At 35.3% G+C, this 19,678-nt stretch overlaps 1 protein-coding gene across 2 annotated transcripts; it reads right to left on the reverse strand.

Moving 5' to 3' along the window:
- Positions 1-14,221: 14,221 nt before the first annotated feature.
- Positions 14,222-17,804, reverse strand: LOC124891533. 2 transcript variants are annotated; one of them, XM_047403257.1, is made up of 3 exons: positions 17,639-17,804; positions 15,119-17,147; positions 14,222-15,041 (listed from the first exon to the last, which is right to left on the reverse strand). In XM_047403257.1, exons 2-3 carry the CDS (start codon positions 15,380-15,382, stop codon positions 14,799-14,801), a joined length of 507 nt encoding a protein of 168 aa, XP_047259213.1. In that variant the 5' UTR covers positions 15,383-17,147; positions 17,639-17,804; the 3' UTR covers positions 14,222-14,798. The 2 variants fall into 2 exon arrangements, with proteins under 2 accessions (XP_047259213.1, XP_047259220.1); XM_047403264.1 differs by having other exon boundaries at positions 15,119-17,804.
- Positions 17,805-19,678: the final 1,874 nt, after the last annotated feature.

Here is a 19,678-nt window from a genome sequence, read left to right on the forward strand (position 1 = left end):
ACCTTTATTTTTGAAATTAATTTCATAAAGATTCGACCACTTTGGCGATTAAAGAATCTTACATATATAATTCCAAGTTACAATAAGAAACAATAAATTTTATTATTGCATACTACAATCTTCTAACAACAAAAAATTATTTTCGTAATATTTAAAATAATAAAGATCAAATTTAAATATAATATTTGTGCATTAGCCTAAAATAACCACAAAGAGTTGATGGCAGAGAATACTATCATAATTGTTGCATAACATTAATTAGCCAATCAAAGTCCAACTTCCGTAAAATCCATTTTGTTTTATTTTATATTCTTTTTAAAAATCCATTCAACATAATAATCGCTATACGTAATAGTGCATATGACTTCTATTGAGGGGTGCAGGAGTATGCCACTGAAATTCCACAGAATAATGGGGTTATCGAAATTCTCCATATAGTTAAATAACAATACTTACTGTTAATTATTTGGATAAAGCAGTTATTCAAATTTTAAAAAAATAATAGATTTAAATCCTTAAATTTCATAATTAGGATTCATAAAATTAATAGAAAATTTTATTTGTAATAAAAAATCCTTAGTTTCGTAAACCTTGCTCTGATACCACATGTAAGCAAATAATAGATTATATAACTTAAACAATCTAATATAAATAATTCTAACAATTATTTAGAAACGTGAAACTACATGATTTTCACTTAAACAAAGTTACAGTAATTCAGTAATGAATTACTTACCTGAATTCCCCATGGTTTTCTGTTGACAGAGTTTAGCGAAAACACACTTATTTAACCAAGAACAGAAAACTGTTTCTCTCTCTTTGCCTTACTTTACAGAATAAAATACGATGAAACTTTTTCTTCTTTTGGCAGAGAGAAGACCCCTTTTATAATAGGGAATAGTTAGTTATGTTTTCACGTACCATCAACGTGAATAGTGGATACAATAATTATCCACTAACAGTCTATAATTATCCTATTAGGACTCAGTAATTATCCTACTAACAGATTATTCAGTAGTTTAATCCTACTAGGTAACTTCCCCATACAAGTTTAGGATTTAACTTATTCAATTATTATTAAACTAACAAATAAATTAATTATGTGGGCCATAAAATTTTACATGAAATACTAGAGCATCGTTTGAAAATTAATAATTGTAATTTTTGAATGATGATAAATTAGACAATAAAGAAAAGTATAATAAAAACAAAGAATAATATTTTAATATATGTTGGTCAATTAGTTTATATATTAGAAATTAATATAAAAAACATAAAAATTATTTTAAAAAAAATCTCCCTTAAACAAGACTCTTCAAATGACTACATTATGAATGTTATTGTGTTATGCTTGAGAAACAAAGATCTTACACTTGTAGAAATTCAAAAGTATCTACCAAGAAAAAGATAGATATGAAAATTCATTCTCCCACCAAGATAATCTTTTTGAATACAATTATGGTATAATTCAAATAAGATAGAAAATTCTAACAAATCTCTCTTTAGCCTGAATTTTCTGGTAGAATAATATTAATTCTCTTTCTTGTAAAGATTCAAAACGTCGTTATGTCGAAAAACCATTCCAATTTTTTTTTTATGACAGATAAAAATTAATCCTACTACCATTGTTGAGGACCAAAATTAAGGATATAGAAATACAGGAAACAATAAGCTTAATAAAACCATTAGGAAAGTTGAGAAAGTAAAGAGCTTGTATAATTAAAGACACTCAATCCCATCAAAGGTCTTCTCAAGATCAATCTTTAGAATTATGTTAGTCTTTTTTCCTTTCATTTTAGAGAAGTGGGAGATGTATTCTTGGACAATAATAGCATTGTCAGAATTTCTTCTACTAGAAAGAAAGATATAGATTGGCTTTGCCCAATGATGTTCGTCATGTGAGATTTAATTCTGTTAGTAATGATCTTGTATTGGATATTACATATGTCAATAGGTCTGAAATTTCTTAGATTGGTGTCATTAACACATTTAGGAATAAGACATAGATAAGTAGAGTTGACCTTCTCCTCTATAGTCAAACTCTTGAAGGTATTAGTGTAGAAGTTGATCACTACCTGTTCCCTGATATGTCATTATTTTTTGTTATATCATAGGGTGGATACTATTTGGTCTAGGGGATTTAGTTGGTTTGAAGGAGAAAATGACCCTTTTTATTTTCTTAGAAAGGGGATAGATTGCAGGAGGAAGTGGGCCTGAGGTCTATAGAGTCATGACTAGAAGGGTTGTTCTAGTATCTAAGGAGAGGAGGTGCATGTTCATAAGTAAAGAGAATGGAGTATAAGTTAAGGATTCTGTCATAAATATTTAGCAAGGAGTAGTTTCAATTACCTTGGTCATCTCTTAGGCAGCTGATCCTATTCCTTCTTCTTCTATTGAGGGTTGAGGTGTAGAAAAATTTAATGTTAGAATCACCCTCAACAAGTTATGTTATTCTGGCTTTGAGTTTTCAGAACTTAGTTTCCTATTTATGAATGCCTTTGAATTCCTGGGTGAGATGTCTCTCTATATTTTAAAGAAAATGGCTATGAGGAAAGCTAGTAGCTCTTTGAATACTAGTAAGCCTAGCCAGAATGTGCTTCTTTCTTTTAAAAATATCTTTCAAAGGTGTCCCTATTCCACTTTTTAATTTGGCTTTCAAAGTGGGAGATAACGTTGGAGAGGTGAGGGGAGTTCTCAAATGAGCCTTTGACCATGTTGGGAAGTGTGGGATGGGAGCTTCACATGGTTTCTAACCTAAAGGTTTTAAAAGTGATGAAAATATTTTTAAGAAGACTGATAAGCATAAGACAGTGATCAGAGTGGGTCCTGAAAAGATGGGAGACAGATGCATCAGGGAAAAGCTTGATCTAAGAATCAGTAGCAAGGCATCTGTTCAGCCTTTCTAGGATGAGGTCCTTCCTATTCTTGTATCTCTTGTTGGTCTAGATATATCTACTACCTTTGAAACCCAGGTCAATAAGCCTACACTGGTCAATACCGTTCCAAAAACTTCTAGCCCTATTATTGCTTAGACCATTGCCCCCTAAAATTTTCATTAGCTGACCGCATTAACCTCATCACCTATGAACCATCTATTATGGGAAGAGTCGCTCATGATATTGGAGAGATCTATGAGCTGGCACCATAAAATTTTTCTCTTCAAATCTATCACTGGCATTAATAATTCTAAAAAACTAGTGAAAGAAAGGTCTATGTACCTGAATAGACACATGAATGCCTTGAAATAGGATAGAAATAGCTTTGATGTCAATATCCTCTTTGTTCCACATTATGACAATGCCCCTAGAATTTCCTATGTTAGGGTATTGCAGATAGTTGATGAAATCAAAAGCCTGAGTGAGACATTGGTGATCGCCCATTCTAGTTTCTAGAAGAGCAAGAAGACTGGGCTTATGAAGGTTGATCATGGAAGTGTTGTTCCTCCTGAAGTCAACTCTGTTAGCCTCTCAGCATTTTATATGATACAATTCGTCATCATTTGCTAGGCAGATTTTTGAGGATCACTCCATTTTTTCCAACCAAATTTACAAATGAGAAAGAAAAATGTGATCATAGTCAAACAGTTAAGCAGCCCTTAAAGTCAAATAATTTAGAAGGAAACTAATGAAATATGCAGTAAAATTAGTACTAATAAATTATTTTTGAAGAATTGACCTGGCTTAATAAAGGTGGTAAAGTCTTCAACGTCAGTAAAATCCCTATCAATATAATATATCAAAATGGTGAGAAAGGATGATTATGGACGAAGACTGAGAATTACATACATGGAAAGATATAATGCTGAATATATTAGCCCTCTAATTTAATGGGTGAAGGCACAACTAGTTAATTAGAAGGATTGTACCGCCACAACTTGGGTGAACTTTCATCATAAGTGAAATGGTTGAAATTGCTATTAATTTCATGAAAATATGACCATGATTAGATTGCGCGTTTGCTCTTCAAATTAACTGATCTTTAATTTTTATTGTTTGAATGAAATGATCTTTAAATATTGCCCTCTAACAATTGAATTTCTTATGCCTAGTGGAGTATAAGTGCTTTAAAATGAAGTCATGTACATGCATAACTTGTGGCTACTACATAATACCTAATATAAATTTATGCTTCGCAATTTTTTTTAATTTTTTATGAAAGACATAAATTAAAGATCAACATAAAATAGAGAAAGAAAGCAAATGACCTGTTAATTAATCATCAAATGTTGGGCTAATCTTGACTTAGATAGGCCAAGGAAGAACCTTGTCCAAAAAATTATATGTTATATATCACCTAAAGAGAAAAATTGTTAGTTTTGTTTGGCAATTAAATAAATTATAAAAATAAATAAAAAAGTTAAATTTGGCAAGTTTTGAATGAATTGAATTATGATTCATGTTTAGTCTGTCTTAATCTAACCTAGGTCGTTCAAGTAACCTTTTGGGCAGAATAATAATTTCTTTCATTTTTGCCTATTCAAATTCAGCTTAACGTGTCTGTTTGACTAGTAGCATCCATAAATGACAAAACATCGATTTAGCTGGCCAAGGGAAATTCTTTTTTGTAATATAAGATTATTTTAAAAGGTACAAATCATATAGTGAAATATTTTTCATGTTTTTTGATACATGAAAAATTAAAAAAATTATGGTTTGAATTTAGCAGTCTAGCCCTAGCCTCTTGAAAAGAATGCATATTGTGGGGTTTCTTTTAATAGTCTAGTCTAGCCTTTTTTTAAAGGTCTTCTTGTTCTTTTATGCAGCGTACAAATAATTCAATGTCAAAATGATAGTAATTACAAAAAATTTCGTGTTTCGAAGAAAATAATGACAACAAATAGTATGTATCAAATCATAATATACATTAAGTACTTAATTTCAAAATACAATAATGGTGCTTATCTAGGGTATGCTCGGTAAGGAATTATTTTTTGACTTTCTCATGATTTTTAGTTAAATTTTCTGAAAATTATTTTCCTGTAAGAAAACATGTTATTTAAAAATGAAGAAAATGACTCGCTATAAAAGTAGGGAACTCAAGGTCTTGAAATTCCACATTTAATTATGTTTTCCGCACTCTCCAACATACCACATATTCAACCCCTCCACCCTAATCCACCCCCACCCCAATCATAGCCCTAGAGGTGAAGTCAAAATTTCTGTTGAGAGGGGTCAAAATATAAAAAAAAAAAAAAAAAATTTATCGAAGGGGGCTCAACATCTACAATATATACATAAAAGAAATTTTAATCATATATTAATAATATAATTTTTCGTCGAAGGAATTTTAGATGAATCCTATGCTGAATCCGCCTCCGCAAAGCCCCTATAATCTCTACCAACCCCACCCTACTCCACTGTCACGTTCCATATATATTTGTCTAGATGTATACAATTTTTTTAAAGATAGTACTTAAGTCCTGAGCACATGAAAAAAAAAAAAAAAGAAGTAAAAAATCCATGTACTTTTGAGCAAAATATTTTTCATCAAAAATACTTTCCTTTACATCGAACACGCTTAAGATCTCTAGACTACTCGAAAAAGTTAGCAAGAATTTTTGTTAGTTCTTTTCTTCGAAATGCCAATTAACAATGCTTGATAAGTTATTGTTGAAATTGTTGGAGTTTGATATTGATTGAAGAGTTGTAAGGTTCGATTTTGAATTAATCATCTTTATATTTTAATAAGCAATTTGTTGTGATGATCAACTCAGCAAGCTCGTGGCCAATGGGACAAACACTTCTCTCTATGGGTTGGTGTGTTTACTTGGAAGAAAAATGTTTTGTTTTTCTTTCATTACTTTTAAAATTTGGTAAAGCGAAGAAAATATTATCCCAAAAGTATTTATATTATGGTGACGTTCAGCCATGAAAATCATACTTTTTTGGAGATGGAGTTGGACTTGAAGTTGAAGTTGTGTTTGCCATGAATATAAATTAAAGTTTTTTTTTAAAATTTTGTGAGAGAAGTATTGAGTGAAAAAAGTGAAAACAAGTAAAACTTATTTTCACTTTTCCAATTACAATTCCAGAATTGTATTTAAAATTTTATGGCCAAACGCATTTTGTTTTCACTTTTTTCACTAAAGTAAACTAATTTTTTGAAAAAAAGGAGACAATTTTCATGGCCAAACGACTACTATGTTTGCTTGGACGAAAAATGTCTCTCAAAAATAAGTGCTTTTCTGTAATAACTTTTAGAATCTAGTAAGTAAGCAGAAATTTTTTAACCAAAAATATTATATATAATCTAGGCAATAAGGCAAACATTATATTTGATATCTAGATTAAATTATCTTGGAATTATAATTTTTGAGTTATAATTCCTAGGTTATTTTATACCATATGGGAGGTAGTATAAAATAGTTTCATGATTGGTGGGATGAGATGATTATATCAAAGACTTGATTTGGTATTAGCTTTATACCATATTTAATTGATGGTATGGTGGGTGATGCAATTTTATTAAATTTAAATTCGTACACAGTTTGGATTATATTAAATTCAAAATATATTAGTCCCAAATAAATATTGCGGATTAATATAATTGAATTAATTATTTAAGTCCAAATGTGTAAGGATTTAAATAAGACCCAATATTTATTAGATTAGTCAATTAATTTGGGTTACAAATGATGAGCCCACTTTACTAAGCCCAAGATATTGTCATATTCTAGAGGCCTAAGTAAGCACCATGTGTCAAATGACATGACATGCCGAGTCAAGTGAAGGAGCTAATAGGACCGTGCCACATGTCAAAATGATGGAGTAGGCCCATGAAATAAACGCCCATAAAAAGGCACCACATCACTTAAATCTGATTGGTCAAAGGAAGTCCATATTCATCACGACTCTTCCTTTCCGACAACTATAAATAGAGGTTTCATAATTCAGAAAAAGGACCCCCACCCTAGAACTTTAACAAGTAGCAAGAGAAAACTCGTGGATCAAACGCCACAATTTCTCTAAAAAGCTCAAGCATTCAAATTAAGTTATGAATCTGACAAAGGCAATTAAAGGCCTGACCAACTATATTCAGAATCAAGATGCTAGGATTGATAAGATAGTGAATAGGGTAGAAGGCTTGATAGACAGAGAATCTAGCCATGCACCGGGAAAAGCTCCAGAGGTTCATGAGATAGAAAATCCTTTGAAATAAACACCATCGACTAAAGAGGTACAAATTTCTGCTGAGGGAATGATCTCGATTGGGCAATTGAGGGAATTTATTGAAGGGACCCACAAAGACAAGTATGATGTTGTCACCAAGTCTTCCCTTGCATATGCCAAGCCTTACACTGGAAGAATAGATAGCCTCAAAATACCTGCTGGCTATCAACCCCTCAAATTTTTATAATTTGAGGGCAAAGGTAACCCAAAACAACATGTTACACTTTGTTGAGACATGTAATAATGCTGGAACTTACGGTGACTATATTATCAAACAGTTTGTTCGTTCCCTAAAGGGAAATGCATTTGATTGGTATACAAACCTCGATCCTAACTCCATCGATAGTTGGGAGCAATTGGAACACGAGTTCCTACATCGATTTTATAGCATGAAGCGTACAGTGAGCATGATAGAGCTCATAAATACTCAGCAAAGAAAGCATAAGCCAGTCATCGACTTCATCAATCGATGGAGAAATACGAGTCTAAACTGCAAAGATAGGCTCAGTGAGGCTTGTACAATACAGATATGCGTACAAGGAATGCACTAGGGGCTTTTCTACATCTTGCAAGGAATTAAACCAAAATCCTTTGAAGAGTTAGCTACTCGTGCTCACAACATGGATTTGAGCATGTCTTCTGCTGGAAAGGAAGGAGTGCCTATTCATGACTTTTGAAGGGGAAAGAAAAAGTAGAAACCCAAAAGATGGGACAAGTTTGTTCCCAAAAATGAAAACAAGGAGTCCATGAATGTTGATATGTCTCCTGTGAAGGTCACCACAAAGTTAAGCAAGAAGCAAAGTGTGAAGAAGACTTCTGGAGCACGTCCGAATCAAAAAACTTTAAAGGAGATGCAAGAAAAGGAATATCCCTTCCTTTATTCTGACGTTGCTGATATTTTCGTTGAACTCCTTCAGCACAAACTCATTGAACTCCCAGAGATGAAGCATCCCAATGAAGCTGGAAGGACCAATGGCCCTAATTATTGCAAAAATCATAGGCTCATAAGTCACCCTCTGGAGAAATGCTTTATATTTAAAGATAAAGTCATGCAACTGGCAAAAGAAAAGAAAATCTTCTTTGATGATGAGACAACCAGTTATCATCAAATCTCTATCACTTTTTGCTTGCTTGACCCAGTTCATATTTGTGTCAAAGAGCATAATGAGAAGATATTATAGCCTGACAGCTCTTCAGTTGATGAAGATGATGATGAAGTTTGGACTTTGGTAACCAGACGTAGATGCAAGAAGATGAGTTTGCGAAAGGAGACGTACGAACAGCCAACCAGAGAAAGAATGGTGAAGAAACTAAGGAAATAGAAGTTGGTTTAAATTCCAAAGAAGACAACGGTGACAGAGCTTCACCATCAGAAACCTCGGCGTTCGGTGACTTTAGAGGAATTCTTACTGAGTTGGTTCCGCGAAAAGACTGCCCAAGTCAACCTTAAGGCATCTTGTTTTAATACCGCCAAAGAGGGGGAAAAAGGTGAGAATCTACCCATGAAAGTTCCTTCATCTTTCGAAAGGCTGGCTGAAACTCTTGGCGAAGAGTCATATATGTGTGATACAAAAATCACATTCACAAATAACGATCTTATGCTTGGTGAGACCCTACATAACCATCCCTTATACATGGTGGGTCAAATTCTAGGAAAGAAGATCAATAGAATTTTGATAGATGAGGGATCTAAAGACAATATCTTGCCTATCCGTACGATGAAGGAGCTTGGCATCGCTACTAGCAAACAGGACGAAAGTCGTATAATGATCCAAGTCTTCAACCAAGGGGGCTAGAGGGCCATGAGATGTATCAAGTTGGGGATTCTTATGGATGATTTTAAATCAAACCCATTGATTCATGTTATCGATGCCAAAACTTCATATAATATATTGCTTAGTAGGCCTTAGGTGCATGAGAAAAAATTATCTCGTCCTCTTACTATCAATGCTTGAAGTACCTCAAAGGCGGAGTGAAAAGATAGTTGTCGATGACAAGCCATTCACTGAAGCCGAGTCATATTTTACCGATGTAAAATTCTACTTAAAAAAGCATGTTGTAGATGAGAAAAGGGTTGAAGATATCACCAAGACCAAGTATGACGATCTTGCATCTAAGAAGGTCGCAGTGACAATCAAAAAAGTCACCACCAAGAAGCCTCTCTCCATTTTAAATAAAGAAGGTGTCGCTTCTACAAAAAAGAAGGCAAATCCCATTCTTCATTATGTACCGAAGGTAAGGAAAGAAATAGATCACCCATCCGATTCCAAAGATAATGTTCTAAAGGGGATAACTTTACCTATCAGGAAGATTGATGCAATAAATCCATCCTCAAGACTTCTTGAAGAGTCTGTGGCTTAAAATCTGCCACAAGATATGAAACTCCCTACGAAGCGTACGAAAGAAGGCTTTGACCCAAATGCATATAAACTATTTGTAAAGGATGGATACAATCTTAATAAGTAATTAAAGTTGGGAAAACTTCCGTCGGAAGGTACAATCAGGCAGGCACATGAAGGCCTAGGATACATGCAACCACCTCCAATTTGCATCTCCATAAGAAGGGCAGTTAGTAACTACATCACTGTAGAGGAAGAGTCCACTGCATCTAACAAAAGGCCTTCTATCTTTGACTTACTTAGAGAATCAACTGCAAGAACTTCTATGTTCAAAAAGTTGGGACCTCTAATAAGAAAAAAAGCAACAAGTGTAAAAGGAGTCATCAAATCACCATGATGCACTCTTTACTTAAAATACAAAAGGATTTCCAAAGTTTGATTCCTTCTAGAATGAATCGACAGAACGAACTGGTAGTTTCATACAATGAGGTGCTAAAAGCAAAGGCGCATACTATGATTTATACCAAACAATACGAAAAAGATGAAGAGAGTGTTGGCTCCTCATATCATGTTACGATCCAGAATAAGAAAGATGACTTGTCTCAAATAAAGGTTGATAAAGAGATAGAAGACGTCTTTTGGTGTTATTATATATCCATTAATGTCGATGATCCTCAAGAGAAGGAAGATGCTGGAGATGCTATATCGCAACTTGAAGAAGGAGTAAAGGCCACAATAGATCCCTTGAAGGAAGTTAATCTTGGAACTAATAAGAACCAAGACCAACTTACCTGAGTACATTTCTAGAAGTAGAGGAGAAGGTGACTTATATGGACATACTCAAAGAATATATGGATGTATTTGCTTGGAGCTATAAGGAAATACCTGGCTTAGATCCTAAAGTAGTAGTCCATCAGTTGGCGGTCAAGAATGGTGTTCGTCATGTTAAGCAAGCCCAAAGACGCTTTAGGCAAGAGTTGGTTCCTTTGATTGAAAATGAAGTTAACAAACTCATTGAAGCGGGCTTTATTTGTGAAGTTAAATATCCCACATGGATTTCAAGTATTGTTCCAGTACGGAAGAAGAATGACCAAATTTGAGTTTGTGTTGACTTTCGGGATCTCAACAACGCCTGCCCTAAGGATGAATTTCCAATACCTATACCAGAGTTGATGATTGATGCCACCATTGGTTATGAGGCAATGTCCTTCATGGATGGTTCATCCAGCTACATCAAATTTGTATGGCGCCAAAGGATAAAGAACTCACTATATTCCGTACGCCCAAAGGTATTTATTGCAACAAGGTGATGCCTTTTGGTTTGAAAAATACTGGTGCCACTTATCAAAGGGCTATGCAGAACATCTTTGATGGCCTACTTCATAAAAATATTAAATTCTATATGGATGATCTAGTGGTGAAGTCAAGAAAGAGAGACGACCACTTAAAAGACCTAAGAATGGTATTCGAGTTACTTTGAAGATATCAAATTAGGATGAATCCATTGAAGTCTGACTTTGGAGTTACTTATGGAAAGTTTCTTGGCTTCATTGTACAACACTGAGGAATTAAAATTGATCAAGACAAGGTCGATGCGATTGTGAAGATGCTCGAGCCTCAAAATATTCATGAGCTAAAAAGCCTTCAAGGAAGGCTAGCTTATTTAAGGAGGTTCATCTCAAACCTGGCCAAAAAATGTTAACCATTTAGTTGTCTCATAAAGAAGGACACTCCCTTCGAATGGGACCAAGCTTGTAGTAATTCCTTTGAGAGTATCAAATCATACTTAATGAAGCCACCAGTTCTTGTGGCACCCATACTTGAGAAACCATTGATACTCTATATCGCGGCACAAGAGAGGTCAGTTGGAGCACTACTAGCTCAAGAAAATAGTGAAGGCAACAAAAACTCTCTTTACTATTTGAGCAGAATGATGACGCCGAATAAGCTAAAGTATTCTCCAATTGAAAAGTTATACTTGGCATTAGCCTTCGCGATTCAAAAGATGAAGCACTACTTTCAGGCTCATATTATTCGGCTTGTCTCTAGGGCAAATCCTATCAAGTTTGTAATGTCGAAACCAGTCCTTAGTGACCAACTTGAAAGATGGTACCTTCAATTTCAACAGTTTGAGATTGTGTATGTTCCCCAAAAGGCTGTAAAAGGACAAGAATTGGCTGACTTCTTGGCAGACTACCCGATACCTGATGATTGTGAACTAAGCGATGAACTTCCTGATGAAGATTCAGTGGTTATTGAAGCTAGACCCCTATGGAAAATGTACTTTGATGGTGCTGCACATCGATATGGAGCTGGTGTCGGTGTGGTGTTCGTCACTCCACAAGAAGAGGTCATCCCATACTGTTTTACCCTATCAAATTGTTGCTCTAATAATGTTGTTGAATATCAAGCTTTAATACTTGGACTTGAGATGGCAGTTGACATGAAACAACTGCAACTACAAGTTTTTGGTGACTCCCAACTAGTGACCAAATAGCTTTTGGAAAACTATAAAGTTAGAAAGCCTGAGCTACGACCATATCATGATTATGTACAGAAGTTAATGGGGTGGCTTGGAGAAGTAATCCTCCAACATGTGCCAAGGAGAGAAAATAAGCAAGCTAATTCCCTAGCTACTTTGGCCTCAACCTTGACCCTTCCAAATCAAACACAAGTTACTGTCCGCCAAGAATGGGTAGTACCCCCATCAAATAAGGATGAAAAAGATAAAGTTGAATACCTCATTGTTGTATCTGAAGCTGAATAAGAAGATTGGCGATAACTTATCATCGATTACTTATGTTATGGGATACTTCCAGAAGATTCGAGGAAAAGGACTGATATTCGTTGTCGTGCACCTCGCTTCCTTTACTATAAGGACACACTGTACAGAAGATCATTTGAAAGAGTACTCTTGCGGTGTTTGGGAGAGGAAGAAACAATTCAAGATTTGCAAGAAACACACTTGAGAGTTTGTAGATCGCATCAGTTCAGACCGAAGCTCTATTTTCACATTAAAAGGATGGGATATATTGGACAACGATGGTGAAAGATTGCTTGGACTATGCTAGAAGATGCAAATCTTGTCAATTCTATGAGAATTTCATTCATCAACCTCCAGAGGTACTACACCCAACTGTAGCATCTTGGCCATTCAATGCTTGGGGAATCGGTGTTTTTGGTCCACTATCAAAATCATCTGGTGGACACTTATACATCTTGGCCGCAACAGATTACTTCTCAAAATGGGCCAAAGTTGTCGCTCTCAAAGAAGTAAAGAAGGAAAATATTGCAAACTTTATCCGAGTAAACATCATCTACCACTTTGGAATTCCTCAATAAATAATAACTGACAATGGAAAGCTGTTTGATAACAAACTGATGAATAAGATTTGTGATCTCTTTGGCTTCAAGCAGTGCAAGTCTTCTATGTACCATGCTACCGCCAACGGTCTAGCTGAATACTTTAATAAAACTTTGTGCAACTTATTGAAGAAAGTTGTCTCCAAATCCAAACAATATTGGCATAAGCGAATGAAAGAAGCTTTGTAGGTGTATAGGACAATTTACCGTACACCGATGCAAACAACCCCATACTCACTTGCTTTTGGAGTCAAAGTAGTCCTACCACTTGAGTGACAAATACCTTTTTTGAGACAGGCTATTCAAGAAGGGCTCACTGATGAAGAAAGTATTAAGTTGCGTCTTGCGGAGTTAGAAGCTCTTGATGAGAAGAGGCTGGAGGCTCAACAAAATCTTAAATTTTACCAAGCCCGTTTATCTCGTTCTTTCAATAAAAGAGTTTGGTTGAGGTGCTTCCAAGTTGGAGATCAAGTTCTTGTAGTAAGAAGGCCCATTATCACTTCTCATAAGTCTGGGGGAAAATTCACCCAAAAGTAGGATGGGCCATATGTCATACAAGAGGCATATTCAAACGGAGCTTACAAGCTTGTCGATGCAGATGGCGTGAGGATTGGCCCCATCAATTCCAAATCCTTTAAAATGTAATATCCTTGAAGGAAGATAACACTCCTTAAGGCACAAGTATAAACTGCATGTACACTCCTTAAGGCACGAGTATAAACAGCATGTCTACTCTTGGCCCGCAAGAGTATAAACTGTGAACGGTGAAAAAAAATGTCCCCTAGGTTGAAAACCTCGAAAGAGGTGTCCTAGCCAAAACTTAGGACAAAAAAAAACACTCACCCAGAACTACGTTGTGACTTGATCCTCTTTACTGAGGTAAGTAGGCGCTTGAAATTTCATTCTGAGTTCAGTTACTTGAGTGTCAAAAAAATGCATGTCCCTATTTGATCTGTCGTAATGAAATTAAAGTCTGTATACATCTCAATTAGTGTTGAAATTACGTAAAATACTTGTGTCTCAATAGGGGCAACCCATCAAAAGAAAAGGAAGCTCTTTCGATAGGATTTGGAATACCCAAAGCTTAAAGTTGAGGCATAGATCTACCACACGTATGAAGTTAAAAGCTTTAATTCTTAAGGCTTTCAAATTGAAGTTGTAAGTCCAACTGGGTTTTGAGACAAAGACGCGAAGCCAATGAGCAACAATTTTGGAAGAGAAAAGCCAGAGCTTAATATGACGACATCAATGCATCAAAATAAGCAAGCAATTCTTGGGGTTAGAATTCAAAGGAAATATTAAAATAAATGTGAAATATATAAAAAAAGAGTTTTCATTATGACTAATAGATCTGACTACTCAGTAAAAAGCATAAAATAAAATAACAAGAAGGTTGGAAGGAAGACATATCCTAAGGCTAATATAAGTATAACTTATAATTGACTAAATCTTGTAAAGTAGCGTCTAAGACTTGCTTCTTTTTCTCCACAAACTTTGAGTCTTTTGTTGTTGCAAGGGAGACATCAGAACACTTGAAAAACTCTTCTTAAACAACTAAAACTTTGGATTCCATCTATGCAGCTTCTTGCTTGGCAGCATCTCGTCGAGCTTTCAAATTCTTCACCTTCTTTCTCTCCTTCTCAAGAGATTTGCAGGCTGCAAAAACTTCTTCAGATTTAAAATGCTCTTTGGCTTTTAAATATGGCTTTGGCTCCTTAATTTTCGTGGTCTTATCAACAAAAATAGATCATGCTTGGTCATAGGAAGCTGCCATCCCAAAGAAAGACCCCAATAAATCCTGCAAGGGGGAAATATCTTCCCCCATTTCCACTCATGTCATTGATTATGACTTCAACGTCATTTTGGATATAAGAAGCCCGATTTGGAGTAAGGCCTACAAGTTTAGTACGGATACTAGCCCAAGCCTTCATGATAATTTTTTTTTAAGCTCTGAAATGAACTTCTTGCCATAAAAAATAGACATGGTTACTGCTGGTTGTCGGGAAAAGTTTGACTCCACATTTGCTTTGACTTTACCGCAAGATTTAGAAGTAACCTCTTTGGATGACAAAAGTAACTCCCTTGAGTCTGGACCTACTACAGCCTCGCTACTATCTTGTGGATTACTTTGATGAGGATCTTCCAAAATTTGGACATTGTCTGGCCGCGCCTACAAAGAAAAACATAATATGAGGGGTATATAAAGGCAATGCATATACTGTGAAATGGTAAAAGAGTTTCCATTACCATCTCGATAGCTGGCGGAGTCTTCGATGAACTAGCAAGAATCTCCATATGGGTGTTAGAATCATCTTTCTTTGCCAAGGATGGTTTTACCTTCTTCCAGCAACGATCTCCATGACTACTCTTGCTCTCGTCTTGAGGTGGTTGTTTATTGAAAGCCTGTTGAGTCAGGACAGATGACTCCTCTTTTTGAGTTTCTGCATGTAGAGGTCCCGTAGACTTGAATGGAATGACTACCTTAGGTTTCAAAACAGGAGCCTTAACCATAACTGGGACCTTCTCACCATGTTCTTGGGAAGTGTTGACAATAGGACCTATGGCGTTCACCAAAGATTGCAAGTTAACTTTAAGAAAGTATCCATGAACTTTTTCCCACCAAGATTTATACGGAGTGGATGAATGTCATTGCGCATTAGGTGTGGCTTTAGGGAAAGTTGATTTTGACATAGAACAATGAAATACACAAATTAGATGAAATTTAAGGCCTTCATCTAATGAAGCACTACAAATTTCATTTTCCAAGATTCCAGGAAGGCCTTGGTAAAACCCAAATTGACGGCTAAATCGGTGCGGACTGTATGGCTCAAGTATGAATGAACCTCCATATCTAAAAGAGAGTAAGTTAAAATGGAGGCTCATGAAGTAGCTTATCTCTGACTCTTCATCCTTATCATCATCCACAAAATAACAAGGACTGGACTTGATTGGCATAGTTGAATTCCTAATAGCAGTGTCCCCTTGATGGATGCACTTTCTGGAAAGCTGTCGATCAAAGTACTTTGCCCCGCCTTCTCCAGAATATACCTTCATCAATGGAATAGATGGTCCATTAGAAAGTGGAAAATGTGTCTTAAAATAGTAAGCAAGCCAAGCATGCACATAATGGATAGGAAAGGATACTCTGAGTTGCTCAAGCTGCAAAGATTATAGACCCTGTTGAGACCATTATTAAATGCTTGATAGGACTGGAACTGCAAGACTGAAAGTTTGCTTATCCACCATCATGGCTTCTACTCTAAAAGTTCCCGAGCGAATAAAATATCCATCTTTAGAGGGAAATATAAAAGTACACAACCAACATAATATGAACGCTGCCAAATATGTATCAGTCCTATGTTCATACTTCATGCCAAGTGTAGAAAATATGGCATCATCTGCGCTTGACCACTTTGCTATATTCTGAATAGTCCCAGTTGGGTTATGGGTTGACTTCAAGCGATCAGATTTTTTCTTCTTTCTCGGTGGAGCTGACTCATATCTTAATACCCTTTTGCACCAAAACTTTATCCACTTTCATAGAGGAACTTTCGGATTAGAAGCCTCTTTTTCTTGAAGATGTTGGAAAGCTACAAATAAGAATTCACAAGAATGAGGGATAAATCTCTCATTCTTTTCATCAACACCTGTAAGCTCCTTTGCTTTGGGCACTACTTCTTCATAAGGAAGGACTCCGATAGGCAGACCTCCAATTTTGCATAAATCCCAAAGGGATATGGATTTCTCTCCAACAGAAGTAAGCAATGTGTTGGTAGTTGGACACCAAACCTCAAAGAATGCCTGTAATATGTTCGAGTTTCGATCATATGTAAACAATGATGCATAAACAACATCATATATTTTGGCTGCCTTCAAGGATTGTGCACTTCAAGCCAATATGTCCTCGGTCCATTCCCAATATCCTTGAGTATGACAATATTCACCCGTTATCTCTATAGTGTCCCCCAACATACTTCTCCTTTGAGTACCTGACGTCCTAAGCAAGGAAGGGTGCTTGCAATATTCAATTGACATTGTTGGGAGTCCAAAGAAGCCATACTTTTACCGATCAATTAGCACCAATGTCATATTCCGAAGTCCAATCCGACATGTGGAGAGAATTTTGCAAAGGGGACCACGGATCTACTTACCTGCCTGCTATTGGAGTTTCAGTCAATAACCTAATTAAAACCATACCATCATCAACCTCAATTAGAAGATACTTGTTGTTAGAAGATAAAGATGTGTAGTCTCTAAGGTGAATCATATCTGCAAGCTGCATGAACAAAAGAATTTTGGTCAAACATAGAATCAAGGTTCGAAAAAAAAATAATACTTGCAAAAATGCAAAAGAATTGAAAAAAAAAGGGAGAGAGAGTCTTCTATGTTTTGGCTTTGGTGAAATACAGTCACGTATACTTGAAGTCGAAATTGTTAGGTCTTAAGGTGATGGAGGTAAGGTTAAACCCTCGAACCTTAAACTAACCATTATAAAGGGCCTATGCTTAGAGAATACCATTGCATAAAAGTGTTAGTAAAGGCCCTATATTTGGGCAGATCATCGCATAAATGCATCGGTGAAAGGGCCCATACTTAAAGAAAATCATACCATTTTCAAGCAAAATCTTTCGGTGTTAAGGTGATAGAGATAAAATTAAACTCTTTCCATCTTAAGCCGACCAATTGTTGCATATTGCTGCTTGTTTCAACTAAAAAAAGGGGGAGCAAAATAAAGAGAATAAGATAACACGAAGGGAAAAGAAATACCTTGGTTGATTCAAATCGGCCACAAGCTGCTATTGATATTGTGCCGATTCGTGCAGGTACAAGAAAAAAAAATAATACCATGATTATGGGTATTTATAGAGTTAGTGTGGCGGTGATAGAGTTACAAGCCAACAAAAAATTGGAAGAGAAGAATTTTTAAGGCGGCTGTTCTATTAATCCAAAACACAACCAAATTGGATCATCCTATTAGATTACTTTGATTAAAGGAAAATGCCATGGGGACCACGTAAAAGCCAAAACAGAAAGGGGCTGCACAATAAGTGAAACAAAATTCATTCACTTTTGAATTTAGAATTATTAATTTATACAGTATATATATATATATATATATATATATATATATATATATTATATTTATGGCAAAGGATTGTGTATGCCCCACATGTTTATTTTATGGTCTGTCATAATTTTATTTGCACATAAATTTGTGTAATTAAAAATATCAAGTTTATACTTCGAGCCTAGTCTCCACAAGATCTCAACAAGTTTTAAAATAGGGGGCATTTGTGGGTGATGCAATTTTATTAAATTTAAATCCGTATACAATTTGGATTATATTAAACTCAAAATATATTAGTCCCAAATAAATATTGCGAATTAATATAATTGAATTAATTATTTAAGTCCAAATGTGTAGGGATTTAAATAAGACCCAATATTTATTGGATTAGTCCATTAATTTGGGCTACAAATGATGAGTCCACTTTATTAAGCCCAAGATATTGTCATATTCTAGAGGCCTAAGTAAGCACCATATGTCAAATGACGTGGCATGCCAAGTCAAGTGAAGGAGCCAATAGGACCGTGCCACATGTCAAAATGATGGAGCAGACCCATGAAATAAAAGCCCATAAAAAGGCGTCATATCACTTAAATCTAATTGGTCAAAGGAAGTGTATATTCATCATGACTCTTCTTTTCCTACAACTATAAATAGGGGTCTCATAATTCAGAAAAAAGACCGCCACCCCAGAACTCTGACAAGTAGCAAAAGATAGCTCGTGGATCAAACACCGCAATTTCTCTAAAAAACTCAAGCATTCAAATTAAGTTCATCAAGATTCAAGATCAAGACTGTAGTATTCAAGAACAAGCTCAAAAGCCCTTGAATTCAAGCACAAGTCAAGATCAAGTCCCTCAAATCAAGAAATCAAGTTTAAATTCAAGATCAAGCTTTAAGCCGATGAATTTATATTTGAAAAGGTGAATCAGAGGATTCATAGAGATTGTAACACTCACATTGAAATCAATAAAACGATTGTTGCAATATTTTCTTGTCTCGAATTATTTATTTTCGGTCTCAAAAATTTTATTGTCCAACATGTATAAATTAGTCGTGAAATAAATTTATACCATCATCTAAACATGATATAAATTTTATCCATAGAATATCTTAAACTTATCCATAGAATATCCCATCTTATACCTCCTACCAAATGACCCTATGTGTTGGGACTGAGGGTGGGTGGAGGGTAGAGGTAGATTGGGATGGAATAGGGAAAATTAATAAAAATATTATTTATGAAACTTATTTTTTTTCCTTTTACTATGAAAGTCATTTTTCATATTTTTAAGAAAATTAATTTTTTTATAAATATTTTTTTAAATATAAAAAATTTGAATTACTGTTTACATTAGTGGTGGTAGTGGTCGTTAGACCAGCGACTATGTTATATGTGACAAATTAAGACTTAATGTGACGAATTAAGATTTAAGTGTTGGTCTGTTAAAAAATCTCATGTTCAGGAGATGAAAATTGTTGAGATGAGGATGTTGAGGTGAATGTGCAGTTATCGTAGGAGAGATAAGTTAAGAATAAGGAGATACAGGGAAAGGTAGGAGTGACATACGTAGTGTACAAGATGAGGAAAGAGGACTACGATGATTTGGATATGTAAGGAAGAGGAGTGTAGATGTTCCAGTGAGGAGGTATGAGCAGTTTGTAATAGCTGGAGTCAGGAGTGATAAAGAAAGACTGAAGAAGTATTGGGGGAACTAATTAGACATGACCTAGTTCAT

The sequence above is a fragment of the Capsicum annuum genome, chromosome 1 (assembly GCF_002878395.1).
Source record: "Capsicum annuum cultivar UCD-10X-F1 chromosome 1, UCD10Xv1.1, whole genome shotgun sequence".
In the NCBI taxonomy this organism is placed as follows: Eukaryota; Viridiplantae; Streptophyta; class Magnoliopsida; order Solanales; family Solanaceae; genus Capsicum; species Capsicum annuum.